Source organism: Nematolebias whitei, chromosome 20 (assembly GCF_014905685.2).
Source record: "Nematolebias whitei isolate Nwh7 chromosome 20, NemWhi1, whole genome shotgun sequence".
Classification (NCBI taxonomy): Eukaryota; Metazoa; Chordata; class Actinopteri; order Cyprinodontiformes; family Rivulidae; genus Nematolebias; species Nematolebias whitei.
In genome coordinates, this window is record NC_056517.1 from 7,077,279 (window position 1) to 7,098,239 (window position 20,961).

The following is a 20,961-nucleotide window of genomic DNA, read 5'->3' on the forward strand; positions in this document are numbered from 1 at the left end:
GACACAGACTTGTATACAAACACTGATAAGGACTAAACACAAAACGCCTGTCAGGCTCACAGGTGTGGGAAAGGGGAAATCACACGAGAGGAAACGGGACAGACACTATCCTCAATTTTTAGTAACTTTACTACACATTCAGGTTTCTGAGGGAAAAAATTTGGCCATATTAGAGTACTTTGTAAAAACAAATTTTAACCCCATATTTATCATATCATAAAATAATGCATTCCTCTCAGTAATTTCTTTCTTTTTACCTTTGTTACTAAACTTTAGAGTTTTCTATTAGCACACCAGGCTGTGCTTGTATATTTGAGAGCCTCTGAAAAAAATCTACCAAGATGCACTTCAACTCACTCCGGAAGTGGTACGACTTTTCTGTTCAGAGTCACTGCAGAGTCCTGCCTTTCATCTCATCCAACAAAATTATTTTAGCTTGGCAGTAAAGAGTAAAGACTCACTTGTAGCTACTGTGCACAAGTAAACACTTAGCACGAAAAAGCTGTTTCACATGCATGTAGGCTGCAGAGTCAAATGCTCCATGGATGACAGTGGCTGAAGGCCATCGGTTTATGCAGTTGGCTTGTATTTCCAGGTCCATACAGGCAAAAAATAATTAAAAATTGACCAGAAAATAATAATTTTAAAAAAGACACAGGTAAGTTTGACTGAAAACAAGGCCTCTTTCAGCTACCGATTCTGAAGGGTCTGGTGACCTTGAGGGTTGTTGCCAAACTCCGGACTGGAATAAAAAAATATATCCCTCAAAAAGTCATTTAGGGTGTACTAATGGGAGAAACTGCATTTTTATTTATGTGTTTTATTTATTTGTTTGTTTGTTTATAATAATTGCTATAGAATAAATATTTGGGGAATTTTTAAAAACATAAATGTGGAGTTTTTTTTAATACACTTTAAGAGTTAAAATCAGAATTAAAAAGTCATTTAAATTTGATATTGTTATTTCAGTCTGAGCAGGAGTGGTGGTGCAGAGGTTAAATGGTAAATGGACTATACTTGTATAGCAAGATACTCAAAACGCTTTACACTACAATCTATGCCCTCATTTACCCAGTCATACAGCACTCTACTAGATCTCTACAGAGAATAATCAGAGCTTTATCACATTCATACACTGATGGGACACACATAGGAGGCAATGAGGGGCTCAATGTCTTGCCCATGGACACTTCGGCATGCAACTGCTGGTGGAATCAAACCCCCAACACACCCACTTGAGGACGACTGCTCTAACCACTCAGCCACAAAGTTAGAGAATGTAGATGAACAGATGCTCAGATATATTCATCATTTAACACGGATTCCTCATTTTTCTGGACTGAATAAAACGTGCATTGAATTTAAGGAAATGCAAACGTGAGACGTCATTTATATTTGACCCATCAAAATGAATGCGGTCATTTATTTACAGAATCAAAATTTAACATCAAACATTTACATTAATTTGGCAAATTATGAAAATAACAACATAAGCAATCAATCAGGAAAAATCATACGGCCATGATTTTTCCGTTGCTTCACCACAGCGATGTTATGAAAACTGTACAATTATGATCTTTTACCCACATGAATGTGGGTGAGCATTTTACACAGACATTTCTAAAATATCTGGAAGAATTTCTACTTGATAGAAAAGTTTAAAGATGGAAAGAAGTTTAGAGGGAGTAAGATGGTGTGTGAGGGGTGAAATGTGTTCACCAGAATCGACACTCTCCGGCTTTCTTCAGCTTTTCCTTACAGTACACTTAAGTGATGAAATCGGCTCCTTTACCTGGAGATGTCTCAGGTGAGATTCCGTTTAACGCACCCTTTCAGCGTCTCAGTAGGATGCTGTTACTCGTCCGAAGTAATGGCGAGGCTCTGTTCGACACATATTCACCTCAGTGGAAAATGTTATAATCCCATGGAACTCGGAAGAGCTCTGTTGTCAGGATCATCCCGTCTCTCACAGAACTGGTTGGACTGTGTATCCAGCAGAACTCCAACAGCACTCCATCAGAACTTCAACAGAACCAAGACCGAGTAGACCAGGAAGTACTGACATTTTAAAGAGCTGTTTCCCGGTTCACTTTTGGGATTTGTTCATTGGTCAGAAACGACCAGACGGGGTGTGTTTTGTGACGTAAGAGGTTAGAGACAGCGAGAATTGTTATGAAACAGATCAGAAATGTTCTCACAGACAGAGAGAGTTTTGTTTTGGCGCTGTTTCAGCAACAGGTGCCAAAACTTCTCTATTTACGTCTGAGAGGATTTTAAAAACATGACAGTTTTAACATAACAACTTGTTTTGCGTTTTATTCCAACCTTGGACCAACTTACACTTGCTCATTCAAAAGCAGAAATCAGAAAAGGCATAATTACTCTGTAACAGCTTTGACATGAGAATAAAAATCATTACACAGTTAATAAAATTGATTAGTTCACTGCAACACCTAAAATGGTTTGAACTAAGACACTTTGATTATCAACATTTGTAAAATAGTAATGATAATAAAAAGAGAGTGTTCTTTTCACTTGAATCTTCAAGAAAGAAAGTCTCAGGATGGGTGAACCTGTATTTCTGAGTTCAAATGAATGAAATGACAGTTCCTGTCCCACAAGGTTCTAAAGGTCAAGAGTTTTGACCTTAGACTTAGTTTTTGACATGGGCCTAGTCCACTACAAGAAGGCGAGCCTGCGATCAGAACGTCACTGGTTCGATCCCGAGGACCAACAACATAGAAAATGTTGGTGGGACTGGTGAAGCATCCACACCTGCCTCCACCCTCATTTGCCCCACTCTGGGCCCTTGAGCAAGGCCCTTAACCCCCACCAGCTGCTCCCCCGAGCACCCTAGATGGCAGCGCTCTGCTCCACACAGAGTGCTGTGGTAGCTCAGTGGTCTGTGGTTGTGTCAGGAAGGACATCCGGACACCCTTTTTGTTTTGCATTTCACTTTGTTCAACTATTGGTGTCACAAAAATCTCATCAAGATATTCAACTACTTAAATGTATCTGTTCTAAAGAAGGAGTCACAAACAGAAAGAGAGGCAGTGTTTTTGTCTTATTGCACTCCATGAAAAGGCTGCTGGGAGTCAACACTTCGTGAAAATGACCCTGGTCAGTTGATGTGAGATTACAGTTGATGTCTCATGTCTGTGACTCCGCCTCCTTCAGAACATTGTGTCATGCCTGAGGAGTCACTTAGTAATCGGATGCTGTTTCTTGCAAAGACTGTTTATAGAAACAGGAAACACGGTTGCCTCCAGCTGTGATGTCAGTGATCCCATTAGAACACATTTGACATTTTATGTTTATCAAACTGACTTTTTCAAACTGGTGTCTTTTTATAAAACTACCTCAATCATTCTCAACCCAAAATGTTGTACAATTAAAAAAATAACCTAATGATTGACTCAGTCATTCCTCAAAATTTATACAGATATATAATATACAATATACAAACACAAACTCGTGAAGGGTGTCATAACTACATTTCACAAAACCTTCCTCCCAGCAGCTGTTCGACTCTACAACCATCACTGCTCCCAACAAACTCAATAAGGATTAAATACATGCTGACCTGCTAAAACACACTCTGCCAATAATACTGTGTTGTCAATAGTCTGTCCTAATCAATGTTCCAACACATATTGAACATTATTATTGATATTGTTTATCTTATTTCTTTATATATTGTTTTTAACATTTAGGAATTTTTGTGTGAAATCTTTTTATCTTTTTATCTGTTGCTGCTGTTACATTTGAATTTCCCTTCTGTGGGACAATAAAGGCTGTTTCTATTCTATTCTATTCTATTCTATTCTAACCCTTTTCTCTGTTTATTCTCACAGAGTAACACACTTTTGTTTAAATTGAATGATGTTTTCTACTTGACAGGAAACTATTTATGAAGTTGAGACCGTGTTTGTCCTCAGGGTTCAGTTTAGTGTTCTGAGGCCCTAATATCTGTACCCTAGGCTCTAACATCTGTACCGTGAGGCTCTAACATCTGCACCCTGAGGCCCTAACATCTGTACCCTGAGGCCCTAACATCTGTACCCTGAGGCTCTAACATCTGTTTGCCGATGACTAAACCAACTTGGTTCTGGTGAAATGGTTTCCTTAGAAATGTTGAAAGTTTTATTTTCACGTTTCCTCCCACAGACCAAAAACATGCATGTTAGACTGAATGGTAACTCTAAATTGTTCCTAGGTGAGTGAGAGAGTGAATGTTTGTCTCGTTTGTCTCCCTGTGATGGACTTGCGACCTGTTCAAGGTGTACCCCGCCCCTCGCACAGTGATCCAGGGGCCCACGATCTCTGAAGGGCCCAGGTCAGTGAGGGCACAAACAAAATATCTGGTTATCTCCTGCTTTACTTGGAGCCCGGCGCTGCGCTTCCGCTGCATTTGGGCCGCCCCGCCTCCTCCCAGCGCAGCTGCTGCAGCTCTCGTGGTTTTTTTTGCACTGAGTCGGATCCTTGTGCGACCTGTCAATCAACCCAGTAGGCGTGTCAGCAACTGACCAATCGACGACCTCAAGTTGTCCCGAAGGTACACGCCCCTTACCTGCTGACAAGCCATTCAGGTGTTTCAACACAAAACAGAACAATGCAACAATATACAAACACAAACTCGTGAAGGGTGTCATATCTACATTTCACAAAATAATGAAAGAGAAAAAGTAAACATAAAAAATTAAATAAATAAAAAACAAAGGAGCCTATAGTCTATATATGAGACTATATGAAAAACTTATTGTTTTAATTAAACCAATAAGTTTTATTTGTTGTGAGATGAATGACTCTATCAGTTTTGCAGTTTTTTTATCTACTTAATGAAGAATATTATGACTTAAAATTGTTAATTAAACAGGAAGGAAGGCTTATTATCTATTATCTCTCCTCTTATACAGTGAATGTGGTACTTTGCCATAAGTACGACTACAGTTATGGCATCAGAGAAAGCTGAGCTTAAGTTATCCACATAAAGTTAAACGGCATCAGCATGAAAAGAAGGAAAGTTAATTTTGAAATTAATCCAATTTCTGATGTTTGACCAAAAACTTACATGAAAAAAAAAATACTCGAGGGATTCATCTTAAGATTTACAAATCAACATCAAATTTAAATCTTCTTTAAAGAAACATGGCTACAGGATATATCTTGTTTATAATTTTTAAATGATTCTCCTTCACTTTAAGAGATTTAGGCCATTTGACAAATTTAGAATGAGCAGAAGTCATACTGGTTTTATGATTTATATTGGGAGGTTTCTTGAAGGAATCTTTCTTATAATCAGTAAATCTTACAGGCATTTAATTTTAATGTGGATATCAAATCGTCACCTTTGAATATACAATATTTTTAATTAATTGGATCAGCTGTTGGTCAGGTTACTTCTTGTTGTGCCATTAGCTCTAAAATAGTCATTGAATCAAGTGTTTACTTGTGTAGGTAAAACTAGAAGTTAAACCATTAAAATACACCAGAATGCAGGAAATGGCATCGACTTTATTCAAAATTTTCTGGGGGACGACCCCCCCCCTCCCCCCCAGCATTGTGTCCCCTCCACACACACATTACAAATTCTTCTGACACTAGTGGCCAACTCATTGCTAAACAACTACATATGGTGTCATACGGTGTTCAAAGTGCGTTCAACTTAACTCAGTCTTGATGATTTGCATCAACAAGAGGACATAGTAGCATTTATTTTAAGTATATTTACTGTATATTATGGTAATTTATTCTGTATTTTGCCAGATTATGGTGATTCTGGGGTTGCGATGATGGGGCCCTTGAAGATTGTTGCCCAGGGTACAGCGAAGTGTTAATCTGGCCCTGGTCAGGTGCAGACAGAAACATTAAAGGGGCCGAGATGGTGTAGGGGCTGGGCAGCTGACTTGGGACCCAAAGGTCCTGGGCTCAATCCCCGGTCATTGCTCATCTCGTAGTGTCTCTGAGCTGGACACCTAATCCCGAATGGCTCCCCATGCACTTGCATGTCTGCCCACGGCTCCACCTGGATGCATCCCAGGTGCGATGGGTTAAATGCCAGTTTCATCTTTGTATGGAAACATGCAATGATGACAACCCATGACACTTTATTTTTATTATTTATTAAAGTGTTTATTGTGGTGCAGGATTAATTTTATTATCCTATGTGCAGAAAGGGGGAGGAGTTGAAAAGCTTGATAGCCACAGGGAGGAAGGACTTCCTGTGTTGTTCTATGGAGCACCTCGGTGGTCTCAGTCTACGACTGAAGGTGCTGCGGTAAGAGTCCAGGGTGTCATGCAGGCAGTGTGACGTGTTGTGACTTCAACAAAAAAGACTTTGAACCACCTTATTGAGACATTTGCACAAGTGAATACAGGAACTGTGTCTGAACCTTTTCTGCTCGACCTATGCCTGATAAAAGCAAACATGGTTTGTTCTGGCAATAACATGCAAATGGTACAAGAAGTGGGCGGTGGATCTTTGTTAGACAACAGACAGATCATGGTTTATGTGTCTCCATCGTATTACTGTATAAGCTGTGGTGAGGGTGGGGCTGCTGAGGATGCTGTTGTTTCTGTCTGAACGACTAGAGAAGCTTTTCAGTTCAGCAGTTAATTAGACCCTGGGGGGGTTTCAGGTGGTAGGCTTACCCCCTCCACCCCACCCCCCCACACACACACATATGAATATTGCATATTTTTATTGCTGTCCAAAACTAATTTGTCTGTGGCACTGTGCTTTTTGGACTTTGGCCTGATTGTTCTAATTTTTACAGAAGCCAAGAGAGAGCTTAATTTGAAAACTATTTTATTTAGTTATACAAATTGAATATATATGTACTATGTTATGTTGAACTCACTCTCCTCTGTAATATGGCCAGACTCAGCCTTGGAAATGAGGTGAGGAGCTCATAGTCTCAGAGTGGAGCCACTGCTTCTTCACATTGACGAGTCAGCTGAGGGGGTTGAGACATCTGATTTAAGATGCCTCCCGAGCACCTCCTTTGGAGATTTCCCAGAGATTGTTCACTGGGAGCAGACCCCAGGATATACATACAACATGCTGGATGATCTATATATCCTCTCTGGCCTGAGAATGCCATGGGACCCCTAAGGAAAAGATGGAGACTGTCGCCATGGAAGAGAGGTTTGGGTTTCCCTCCTAACTTTGTTGCCTCTACAACCTGACCACAGCTAATCATCAGTAAATGGATGAATCCAGAAAAAGTTAAAAGCAAAACAAATAGACTTTATTTGTAACTGAAGATAGGCCTGTCACAATAACACATTTTGCTGGGCGATTAATTGTCTCAGAAATTATTGCGATAAACGATATTGTTTGAAATTTGACAATAATTAGTAATTATTGTCAAATTTAAGAAGAAATGTTGGTTTATTTGTTTTGATTGTAGTACCTTTTTTTGCCCACCGGATGACAGTACAAGACTGTTTGAACCAAAGGAAGGATAGTGAGGGAGCGAGCAGCGTGTCTCTTTAAGAAAAATGGGAGGGAGGCCCCTTGACGTGACATGGGCTGTCTCCCTTTCCTTTTTTTGTTTCGCAAAATGGCGGATGCTTGGTGTGGTTTGAGCTCTTTAGCATAGCATTTTTCACACAAAGCTTTTAATAAAAAGTCAGTAAACAAGTTCTCAGCTTCTTTTTGCAAAGAAAAACAACTTTTTACACCAAGGTACAGGTTTCAACCATGAATTCTGGAGCTTCGACAAGACAGAGGTTTTTTTTCCTGAAGTCAGCCTGTTAGCTTAGCTGTAGCTTAGCTTCTCAGCTTAGCTGCTTATAATGATCCAAAAACGTGAATTTGGACGGTTAGAACTGATTTTAAATAGAAAGGGAGGGGTCAGTGAAGAGCGCCAGAGTTGAGCCTTTTGTCATCCAGTGTCTTCAGTAGAAAGAGACACGAAGAAACGCTAGTCGATAAATGAAAATGAGGTTGATAATTTTCATTTATCATGAGATTAATTGATTTGTTGTTTATCGCGACAGGCCTAACTGAAGACGTTTTGCTTCTCATCCGAGGAGCTTTCTCCTTTCAAAGTATGAGAAGCAAAACATCTTCAGTTACAAAAAAAGTCCAGTTGTTTTTTTTTTTTTTTAATTTTCTGGACTTTCCATGTCCTGGATGAGTGAGAATCTCATGTTAACAATAACCAATTATCACATTATCTTGTGATTAAAGGCTCATTTTGTCATGTTAATGATTTAAATATGTTCCTATCTTGCAATACTAAAAACAATGTGTTAATTAATGTTAATATTTAAACTAAAAGCTTTTTTTCCTTAAATAACTAGAAATTATTTCAAAATTAAAGACAAAAATAAAGTTGATTACCTCGAGATGATGGAACAATCAATTTGCCAATCAATTTTGGGCGGCTGTGGCTGAGTGGTTAGAGCAGTGCTCCTCCAATGGGAGAGTTGAGGGTTCGATTCTACCAGCCGTCACATGCTGAAGTGTCCCTGGGCAAGATATTGAACTCTCTTCATTGTGTCCCATTGGCGTATGAATGTGATCTGAAGCACAGATTAGTCTCTACAGATTCAGGCTAGCTTTGTAGAGATCTAGTATAGAGCTGTATGAATGGGTAAATGAGGCACAGATGGTTGTAAAGTGCTTTGAGTATCTGGATTAGATAGAAAGGTGCTATATAAGTACAGTCATTTACCATTTTTGATCTTCAGAAAATCTCACCACAATAAAAAATATCAGGTTTGGCCATTCTAATATTTTCTATATTTACACATCAATCCCAAAAGTTATTTTATCAGCATGTGAACAAAACCAGGTCATTTGGTGAATTAGAGCGTTTTGCTTTATTAAAAAGACGTACTAACTGCTTGACCTGGTCACGCATGTAAAAGGGTGACCGATGAGTTTTGGTGACCAATTCCAATGAGCTTTTATATTTTTATTTATTTTTTATCCCAGTAAATTAGGTTAATGAGAGGAAACCCTGATTAAATCTTGGCTTAAACATTTAAGTACAAGTTTTGAAAGGGTAAACCTAATAAACCATTTCAGTGACCTTTGTGAGAATATTTAACTAATAAACTGTTTTAATACAAAAACTACAAATACGTAGGTTGTATTGCCAGAGAAGAACTTTAACTACCTTAGTTATCTTATTACCTTGTTAGCTGAGTTGTGTTTTTCTGTGGTACATTAAAAAGTAACAAACATAAAACAAACTAGCATTGCTCAAAAGAATGCACACATAAGAATATATTTTACCGTTGTGTTTTTCTTTTCGTTTGTTAGAATAATGTCAGATGCTGTCCATGTTTGTTGCAGGGATCACAATGCATGCCAAACTTTGTCTCTCAACAACGTCTCTCACAATCTGTTAGTGCTCAAAGTACGTGTTGGGGATCAGTTTCAGCTATTTCTATTCAGCTAGGTTTTAGCTTATTACCTGTAAAGTGAACGACTTAGACATTCTTGCGTTTGCAAAGGTTGGTTAGCCATAATCAACCTTAGCCTGAGCCATTTCAAATAAGGATAAATCTAAAAGTTTATCATGTACATCTAATATTTACTCGGTTTGAATAAACACTGTTCAGTGGTTCATGAGATATTTTGCTAACAGAGTGACAAACGCATGCATCCGCACATGCTTTTAGGGTTACTATTGTTAAACTAACCAAGTTTTTTTTTTTTTTTTTTATCTGAACAAACCTAAACAAACACTTCTGCTATAATTATCTCATATTTGTGTTTGGATTAAACCTAAATCTCATCCATCAATCAGTCATCTGTTTTATTTGTTTATTTAAGGACCCCCATTAGTTTCTACCACAGTAGAGACTACTCTTCCAGGGGTCCACACTTAAAACCTTGCAGTTAAATCAGGCTTTTACCAACATACAAAAAGACATAATAAAATACCGAAGATAAAAACTAATTCACAATATAACAATTCAAATCAACCGTCTCAATAACACAGTGATTGCTGGACATGGGCACCGGCGACCCCCGTGACCCAAAATGGAATAAGCGGGTAAAGATAATGGATGGATGGATGCTCAAAGAGTCAATTTTGCCTTAGATAAGATAATTCAGCCTTGATTGATTAATTGTTATTGTTTGTTTATTATTGTTGTTGATTCTTAGTTTGATTATTTTTGTAATAAAACTTCAAAGAAAACTTTGGTCTCTTCATTCAGGTGAATATTCTTTTGTTATTCATTCATTCAGCCTTTATTTAGACAGGCAAATCCCACTGAGCCTCGAGGACTCATTTACAAGAGAGACCTGATAAGAACCTGCTGCTTACAAAAGAACATCAGGCCAAGAGTTTGTTACCAGCTGAGACACAATTCAGTCCATGGATCAGCCAGAACATCCATCCGTCCATATCCATGGTCTAGAACTCCCTGTAGTGAACAGATTCTACTTCAGTGACTGGTTCTGATTATTAAAGGGTGAATATATCAATTAAGTTGTTGTTGGTCAGTAAACTGACCAGCTGGTACCTCGCTTTAACGAGAGCTAACTAAATAAAAACAAATGTGGTGGAGGGGAGTTGAGAACGTGTCACCCTTCTTCCTCCGTCTCAACCTTACAGTAGTTATTGCTACACAATGCTGTTTAATAACTTTACATAATGGATGCATATATAAATTAAAGAGTATTGGTACAAGCACTGAATCCTGAGGAACTCCATGACTAACTTTTGTGTATAAAGACTATTCATTATTTACTTTTACAAACTGGAATCTATCTGACAGGAAATCAGAGGCAATAGTATCAAGGATGGTGTGAATTTCATTCACGGTGTGAATACTTTTCGTAGGTACTGTAGAACATAAAACACTGAGAAATTACATACAGTCAGGTATTGCTTTGCTGTAAGGAAATATTCTGCCAGCCTCACTTAAATCCTCGCTGACCTTCCTGTTCGTTTACCACTTCCAGTTTTTAGTTGCTCACCGATGCCACTCCTTTTTAAACACAACTGCAGATGTGAAGACTTATGTACTGATGATGTTTCCTGTTCCAAATACAAGGCATTATGTCCCTTCCTCTCCAGGCCATGTCTTGTACAAATGTGTTGCTATGAGTACTGGTTCTCAGCATGATACAAACCGTGCAGCGAGACCCAGAGGATGCTCATGGCAGCAAACCAACATGAGCTCATGACTGTTCCTAGTTACGATGCAGCTGCTCGCTCTCCTGGCCTCTCTGGGTCCTTGCAAGTGTCTGCTCATTTCTCGTCTCTTCTGTCGTCTCACGGGAAAAAAAATCTGAAATTCATTTTTTGCTGTGCAAATACTGGCGATGTACTTGTGAGACATTTTCAAATGCATAGATTTTGTGTTGTTTAGAGATAGTTTATATATTAGAATTCTATATTATATAGAGAATATATTTTACCATTGATGAGTTTTTCTTTGTTTTCCAATTTGTTAGGTTAATTTCAGATGGTGTCCATGTTTGTTGCAACCTTCATTTTACAACTTACATCTAACGCTGCTCAGAGATAAAGCACGCAGGTGGTTTTCAATGGCGAGTTTTGTAAAGTTAGGTGTAGTACACTTGTGTAATTTCATATCTTAGATCCTTACTACAGTTTCTTTTTACAATTTGTATTTTTGCTATTGTTGGATGTAACTGGGACCCTGTGTACACAATGTTGTTCCACCTCATGTACCACATGTGATGCAAATGATAAAAACCTACTTGAACCATTCTAGTGGGACTCGGTCCACACGTTCCCTCTTTCCTCTTCTAAAACACATCGTGGATCGTCTACTTCATCAACGAAGTCCTCACTGTCTGACTCAGACTCTGTTTTTCTTCTTCATCTCTGCCTTCGTGTTCCTCTCTTTTGTTTGAGAAGTTCTGACTCTGCTGTAGAGTTGCATGCGGGCCCAAAAAATCAGATCCGACCCCCAGCCTGTAGTCATCATTTCCGAACCTCACCGACCCGACGAATTAACAGTAATTACAGATCCGAACCCAGGAAAAAAAAAAAACAGACATTTTTGATTAGTTATTGACGGTTGGGGACACGCAGCTGAATAAAACGGGCCAAAGATCGGAGCTGAGAGGGTGTTCGTCCTTTCATGGCTGTAAAAGAGCATTTAAACCCTGCTTCTTTCTTCGGCGTTACTCAGACACTTACTGCTCTGACACGTCTGCTTTGGGACCTCACCTGTTTGGGTCGTCGGCCGCACGTGTCCACTGAGTGCAGCGGCTGAATGAAGGTCCATTTGGGCGATGGATCACTTCCTGGCAGTACACTCCCATCTGAAGCTTAACTCAACTTTTTACCTCTTTCAAGGCCGGTCAGCTTGCGGTGACATGGCCGCGCGTGGTTGGTGATTGTATGGCAGGCCATGTTATCATATAATTGCATTGCTGCTGATCCGCTGACCCAATCAAAAGCCCAACACCGACCTGGCCCATCCGTCCAGCACATTATCATGGCCCGGCTCGCCCCGAATCGGGGTTGGGTGGGGCCGCGCTTAGGGTTCGGGTTAGAAATGACAGCTGTACTCTGCAGCTCCGTCCACCTCATGTTCAAAAATGATCTCATTGTTTTGACTCAAGTACACTACACTACACCCCAACTATAAAAGCCAAACAAGCTAAATATCATGAATCTCTCAAACCTCATTACTCACTCCTGCTCTCCCAGTGAATTTATCATGTCAAACTCCATTTAACTCCTGGTTTTTTCTTCTTCCTGTAGATTTTTTGGCACTTGATAAATAACGTCAGCCCTCCGTCAGAAATGAGGGGGGAGGCTGGTTATCTGTTCAGCGGGGATGGGGGTGTTTTGTCCAGTAAACTGCCCATCTTTCCTGCTGCCTCTGTCTCTAATGCACTTCAGATATGACGATTTTCAGATTTTCTACACCTAGAGGTTATTGGAAGAAGTCTATAACCTGCACCATCAAGACCAATGGCATTCTGAAGGAAGAGCGGGGTTTTGAACAAAGTTTCTGTAGTTTACTTTCAGAGGGGTTGTTAGATATGTATAATTTTTAATTATAGCACATAAGGAGTCCCGCCTCTCGTCTCATCCAACAAAATTATTTTTGTTTTGGTGCAAAAGACAAAAGCACAGTTGTAATGTGCACAAATAAACATTTAGTACTAAAAAGCTGTTTGACGTGCATGCAGGATGTAGAATCAGTTGTTCCACTTCTGACGGTGGCTGACTGGGCTGAGAGGCCTTAAAGGCAGTAGATCTTTTCTTTGTCTGCTGCCGAAAAGATGGATCTAGGGTTGTACTGTACTTTAGTTACTTTGCTTTGTGTGTCTGTAGGATGTCACAGGATGGGGGGTTCTCACAGTGCTCCTCAGAACTGGGTCAGACAGATTTACTGTATGTCCTTGTCTAACCAATTGGAGCTAAAGAGAGATTATTAGTGGGAACTTCACATCCAAATCTACTTGTTCACCCATGACCCTGCAGGCAGTGCTGCAAGAAAAGGAACATTCAGGACGTCACACCATGAAGGCACAAGGAATGCACATCTGCCTCTTCTTTCATACTGTATACAGTACAGTGCATTGTAACCGAGTACCTGAAACATGAATCCACGTAATTCAGAGGTGGATCATTTTCAGCCTACAGCAGGAGAAAGAGAAAATTAACTAAAAATGTTAATGTACCTGTAACTGATTCAACATAGTCACAGTTATTGTCTACTATAACATGTGGTATTTATTAATAAACATTCCTCCTATTTGGTGACAGGAAGCCACACTTTTTTAATAGGAAGTAGTAAAATGCATTTGCCTACTGGAAAATCTCATTTTTAGATGTTTTTCTTCTAAATGTCATGCAAACCCTGATGATTGTTCATATACTTCATGTAGTTAATCATTTTGTTTTCTACGGCAAACTAAGGCAATTTAGTGTTTCTTTGAGAAGGGCAATTATTTAATGAATCATACTCAACTGCGAAAATAAATATATAAAAGGTTCTCAAACTTTGATGAGGTGTCGCACATGAAATGTGAGACAAACAGAATTTCCAAAAAAAAAGACTCACTTTGAGTTTTCCCTCTCCCTCTCTCTTTAAGGTATTGGCAAGAATGTGATCTGTGATAGGACTGCCACTCCTTTGGATGCCTTCCGAATGATGTCAGCAGCCCAGTACTATCCAAAGCTCCTAAGCATCATGGGAAACGTGTTGCGTTTCTTGCCAGCATTTGTTCGAATGAAGGAACTGTTGGAAGACGGTTACATCGGGGAACTTCTGGTTTGTGAGGCCCAGGTATGTTGAAAAACCACCATCCTTTATCCATCAGTCTATTTTCTTTAACCACGTTTCAATTTTGGGATAATGGGGGAACTTGTGCTGATCTCCAGAGGTCATTGTGTTAGAGGCAGGTACACCCTAGGTTGCAAATGGCCACTGAGGATAATAAAGACAATTCTTCTGTGATTAATGAGAGTAACCTTGCAGTACCAGCAATTGGTGGCTGATTTCTGATGTCATAATTTACCCTAGATACTTATCCATCTGTTTGGTTTTGTTCATACTTGGGTTTTCATTGACACAATGAAAACCCAATGGGGGCAGCGGTGGCTGAGTGGTTAGAACAGTCGTCCTCCAATGGGAGAGTTGGGCATCCGATTACACCAGCAGACGCATATTGAATTGTCCCTGGACCAGACACTGAATTGAATTTCAATTCCATTCAGTTTATTTATATACCAAGTCACAACAGAAGTCATCTCAGGATACTGAACAAATACATTCTCATACAGTAAAAATTTCATTAGTAACATTAGGGTAGAGAAGCCAGCAGATTGTGTTGTCTTCATTTCATCACAGTCTCCCATCCTGAGCAAACACAAGGCAACAGTGGAAAGGAAAAACTCCCTCACGAGGAAGAAACCTCCAGCAGAACCGGGCACAGGACAAGCGGTCATCTGCTTCTACCAGCTGGGTTTGAGAGGACAGGAAGGAGAGACAGAAACAGAATGGCAGGTTCAGAATAGGAGGAAAGACAAAAAAATTAATAACCAAAACACGTTAAACTATAAATAATTACAAATAGTAACTACTGTATTCATTTGTTTTCATTTTAAAATATTCATTTGATGAAATGAGGTCAATTTGTCATCCAGTAGTCTAAGCCTATAGCAGTATAGGATAAGGGATAATTCAGGAAACCAAAACTGACCCCAACTATAGGATTTATGAAAAAGGAAAGACTTCAGCTTACTCTTAAAAGTAGAAAATGTGTCAGCCTCACGGACAGAAACTGGAAGTTGGTTCCATAAGAGAGGAGCCTGATAACTGAAAGATCTTCCTCCCATTCTGCTTTTGGAAACTCTAGGAACCACGAGTAAACCTGCAGTCTGCGAGCAAAGTGCTGTTTGGAAAGTATGGAACAATAAGATCTGTAATATAAGAACCCCTCATTGCTTCTGATGTGTCCCATTGATGTATGAATGTGAACTAAAGCTCTGATTAGTATTTATAAAATAATTTGTTCAGTTAGCTTTGTAGAGATGTAGTAGATTGCTTATGGATGTGTGTGGAGGTAAGTGAGGGCACAGATTGGATTGTAAAGCACTTTGAGTATTGATTAGATAAAAATGTGCTGTATAAGTACAGTCCATTTCCATTAACTATTTATAAAAAAGTGAAAACTTGTACAATGTTAAAAACATCTTTGTCACATTTTCTGTTTTTGTCCCATAGGTCCACAGTGGGAGTCTCTTGGGGAAAAAATACAACTGGAGCTGTGATGATCTGATGGGAGGTGGTGGTTTGCATTCCGTGGGCAGCTACATTATCGACCTGCTTACATTTCTGACTGGACAGCGTGCTGCGAAAGTGCACGGCTTCCTCAAAACATTTGTCAAACAGACCGATCACATCCGGGGCATTCGTCAGGTCACAAGTGATGACTTCTGCACATTTCAGATGGTATTAGAAGGTGGTGCTTGCTGCACAGTCACTCTCAATTTCAACATACCAGGAGAATTTCGCCAGGAGGTGATGGTTGTGGGAAATGTTGGGAGGTTAATGGTCACTGGCACAGATCTGTATGGACAGAAAAACAATGGCGTTGGAGAAAGTGGCGGCGGCCCCGAACTCCTGCTCAAAGACACCACACCTCTTGACAAGGCCTCCTTGCCAGAAAAGGCTTTCAATGACATTCCATCCCCTTATCTGACTGGGACAATCCACATGATCCAGGCTGTGCAGCAGGCCTTTCAGGACCAAGATGACAGACGGACCTGGGATGGAAGGCCCCTTACAATGGCCGCAACGTTTGAGGATTGTCTTTATACTCTTTGTGTGGTGGATACAATCAAGAAATCCAACCAATGTGGAGAATGGCAGAACATAGTGGTCATGAAAGAAGAACCAGAGGTAGGCCCTGCCTACTTGATCAGTGAAGCCATGCGTCGGAGTAGAATGTCACTTTACTGTTAGCATCCAGCTAATGCACTAGTGTAAGGCTGGAGCCTTGGAATGTTTTGAAGTTATTTCACAGAGATACTGCATTCAGTTAAACTTAGCAGTTTTTATTTTATTTTAAACTTATGTTGTTACCGTTATAGAGAGATTTTGCCAAGGAAGTGCAGAGAGCTGTAGTTTTACTATGTCAGTCATTTAAAAAAATGTGAAAAATAATTTTTAAAAAAATTCTTAGAACGTTTGGTAGCGATACATAATGCAGCCTGGTGCTTACAGGGTACATACCTGATACCTACAGGGTAAGCACCAGGTATTTACTTTGTACGTACTATGTATTTATTGGGTACATACCAGATATGTACCTGGAACATATCTGGTAGGTACTTGGAACATATTGGTTGCACTGACTGGGTACTTACAAGGTACTCGCATGTAAGTACCAGGTATGTAATTGGTACTCATAGGCAGGTATCACACAGGTATCTACCACATACCTACCCAGCACCTACTCTGCAAGTACCTGGATAGTGCTGGGCTGAATTTAGTTTTGGTACCAAAAGTTTAATCCATTTCTATTTTTTCCTCATTTTAATGAAATATTATTCCTCCAACAAGATGCTTTTTGAAAAAAAGACCTGTTCATACACTGCAAAGGCACTGGAACCATATTGGAGTGAAATTAGTGCTGGCTAGTAGATTGATCAGTTGCAAGCATCTCAACAGAAACCTGCCTGTACTTCTAATGATTTTATTTCAAAACTGACACTTTGTCAGTCTGTATACTTTTCACCTCCTTACTGGCTCGTTGACCGAACATGCATCACTCATCTATTTCCTGCAGCTTTTTAATAGTGACCTCACTTACACTGTGGATTTGAACAAGGACAGCCAAGGGAAGAACGATAGTGCCCTCAAATTGGGCCACGTTGTTGTTGCTATTTTCTAAAGTATTAGCTAGTTTTACACAGTGAATGTTTAAAAAGTCAGTGTGCTTTGTGGTTTATGTTTGCTCTGTATTCTTGTGTGTATTTGTGCAAAGCAAGGAATAACAAATAATTTGGTTATGGGTGTTCTCTCGTTTCATTAATAGGTGCAATATTAACAGGCTAAAGCAGAAATTCTGTATTGGCCTTAATTATAAAGGGTTATAATACAATGTGTATGCCTTTATGCAGTCATAGTTGGCTTAATAATTGGTCTGGGTGATCAGTGGTGATACTTATATAGTTATTTATGATGTTGTTTTCAGTATGCGTGTAATTTTATAAGTAAATACTAAGCTAACCTTGACCACGCCTGCAAGTTGCTAAAACTCTTTAACATGTAGACGTGTAAAATGACTTGCAGAGGTTGACTTTAAACTTGAATTATTTTATTTTCTAGTCACTGAGGATAGAAAAATTATGTTTTATTGTTGCAAAGTCTTACGTAAGCAGAAAAACTGTTACTGTCTTCTGTTTTGTGAATTTTATTCTGACCATCTCTGAAGAAAGAAATAAAAATGCATTTGATATATTGTAATGTAAAAGAGGAGACCCATCTCTGTTTCATTTGTATTTTGTAACATTTTAGCTTTTTGTCTTGAGTTTTAACTGGACTTGAGTAGTTTTTTTCTTTCCCATTTTCCAATTTAATTGGCTTTGTTTTTTTATTTGTTGTTGTTTTTGTTTTGTTTTTTTACAGCCAGCAGACTTTTCGTGAACAAAGGTACATATGAAACAGTAAATGAACGTAGCTGGCTAATGAAGTTAGAATATTGATTTTAAAATGGCACATAGTTGATGAAAACAGAAGTAAAAACAATTTATGTTGTACCTGATTTGCTGTGGTCAGAAATCAGTTTGAGTAAATAAAGATGGGTGTTAACTGATTGGCTAACATGCCATCTCCAAAACTAGTTGCCAGTAATAGGCTTGATTATGCTTAAGTCTTTTTTTGTCTAGCCTCATCTATACACCTTTAAAGTATTTTCTCATTGTTGTCTATAGTTAAGGTCTTAAAATTGTGACTAAAATAGTTTAATTTCAGTTGGAGTCTCACTGAAATTGAAGGTTTTGTGACCTGAAAGCCGTGTTGACGTGTTTTAGGGGACAAGTTCATGAACGTTAATTCTAAACTGAAGTAAAATGAAGCAGTGGATCTGGGGCAGTTTTAAACAACTATCACAGGAAATCTTTCCTGCAAGTGTCAAATACAGAGCTAAAGCTCGAGATTGGTTCAAGACACCTGTGATGACCCTGCAACTATTCTGAGAGAAATTTGTCTCAGACTTTAAAAAAAAATATGTTTAAAAAATTGTGACTCGCCCGAGAAATCTGAGAACCCTCAAGAACATTTCAAGACGTGGGAGACACTTGCAAATACTGTTCACCAACTAGTTGCCAGTGTTCACAGCCAACAGAGATTCTGATTTCAGACTGGCACATTAGTTCCACAGACAAGTACTATAAAATAAAGAGGACAAGAATATATATTTGAAGAGTAAATGCAGCCAAAGCTACTGCAACAAAGGCAGGAAAAATCAGTGTCAAACCAGTTGCTATGTAAGAGTTGGACAACTTCAATTGTATACATCAGTGTAACCGAACCAAACAACTTTTTTTTTCTTTGTTCACTGTTCCTATGTGTAGTTTCATGTGCCAGCAACTACTGAAAATGTACATACGAGAATATTGTGAAACAATGTGTTTGAGTTTAAACAAAAGTACTGTATTTCCTTTATTGGAACTGGAATTGATTTTGATGAGTTACGATTATTTATTCTGTGATTTTGATGTTTAATCTGTGGACAGACCTGTAGTATGTGTGTGAGTTTAACCACAGACTGAGGCCTTTGGAAATGATCACCCATGTGTACTGAATGCCTTATGATGTATGAATAGACGTTTCCCCTTGGCCTAATAAGTGATCTAGATCAATAAAAACAGCAGTGGACTTCTCTCATCTGTGTTTATTGGTCTTATGTTTGGGCTTTAAGTGTTTCGACACGTTCAATCAGCCTTTATTTATACAGGTTAGTCTCAATGAGCCTCGAGAGACCTGTTCAAAACAAAAAGCACAGATGAGGTACAGCCAACATCAAAAAAGCATCTAAAATGAAAAGTAAACAGAAGAAATGGTATTAAAAAACCAGCTACAAGTGCTCCAACACGAGCGTTGAAGCACCATTATTACTACTTTGTTTAAAGTTTTTGTCCTGCATCAGTTCTGAAATAAAACTTGCAAATTACTCATCAAAACACGCAACTCAGTTCTACAATAGTAGTTCTACAACTCAGACACACTTCACAGTAAAAGCATAATTCAAAGTTTAAACAAGTCACATTAAGTTGGATTTCACGTTTGAACTTTCAGTTTGATATCTTTTATGATTTTTAATTCATTCATCCATCCTTCATTCATTTAACGCTTATTTGTAGTCTGGTTGTAGAAGCAACAGGTCCAGGAGAGAAATCCAGACCTTCCTCTCCCTTTCGACACTTCCCAGCTCGTTCTGGGGGACCCAAGGTGTTCCCAGGCCAGAGAAAATACACCATCCCTCCAGTGACTTCTGGGTCTTCCCGGGGGCCTCCTACCAGTGGGATGTGCTCAGAAAACCTCTAAAGGGAGGTGTCCAGGAGGCATCCTAATGAGAAGCCTCAACCACCTCAACTGACTCCTTTTGATGCGGAGAAGCAGCGGCTCTAGTCCGAACCCCCTTTGGATGATGACGTTCCTCCCCAGCTACCCCGTGTATACATGTAGACATACCAGTAAATCTAGAGCTTTGCCTTTCAACTCAGCTCTTTCTTTAATATAATAATAAATGTAAACTTTATTCTCAAAGTTGTACAGTACACCATGCAAAACTGAACAAAATTTAGTTTCATTTCTCCACAGCAGTGCAGGAGTACATAATTTACATGAATTTTACACACTTTGTTGTGTAGAAATGTCTGTGGCTGTGTGTGTGTTTGCTATTTTGGTCACTTCATTAGTGACCTGAGTTCAGCAGTCTAATAGCTCGTGGGATGAAACTTGCAGAACCTGGTGGTTTTGGTCCTCAGACTGGTGTACATCCTGCCAGAGGTCAGCAGAGTAAACGGTCTATATTGTGATTATCAGTTGTCTCTTTTGATTTTATTAGCTCTGGTCAGACAGCTTCTGAGACCAATGTCCTGGATGGATGGAAGGGGTGTCTTGATGATCTTCTCTGTCGTTCTCATCACCCTCCTCAAATTCTTCCAGTCTGCAGCCGGGCAGCTTCCTTCCCAAACTGAGATGTAGCTGGTCATGATGCTCTCTATGGTTCCTCTGTAGAATGTGGTGAGGACATGGGGTGGGAGGTGTGATTTACCACGACTGACTGAAGCAACACTGTTATTACTGAGGATGAAGCCCCAATCCGCCGACCCATCTCCCACTCCATCCTACCATCGCTCGTGAACAAGACGCTTATGCCCCTTTTCCATTAGTACCTTTAGTACAGGTACAGCACAGTTCAACTCGGTTTGGCACAGTGTGAGTTATGCTTCCATTATATTTCAGTAACGTGTAACCCGGGTA

At 39.4% G+C, this 20,961-nt stretch overlaps 1 protein-coding gene across 1 annotated transcript in view; it reads left to right on the forward strand.

The window, feature by feature from the left end:
- gfod1 (glucose-fructose oxidoreductase domain containing 1) overlaps positions 1 to 16,568 on the forward strand; it is a 38,558-nt gene extending 21,990 nt beyond the window's left edge. Inside the window, exons 2-3 of the mRNA XM_037693838.1 lie at positions 14,057 to 14,250; positions 15,691 to 16,568. Of these exons, the coding sequence (XP_037549766.1) occupies positions 14,057 to 14,250; positions 15,691 to 16,431 (935 nt within the window). The 3' untranslated portion in view covers positions 16,432 to 16,568. The remainder of the gene's footprint in view (positions 1 to 14,056; positions 14,251 to 15,690) is intronic.
- The last annotated feature ends 4,393 nt before the right edge of the window (positions 16,569 to 20,961 follow it).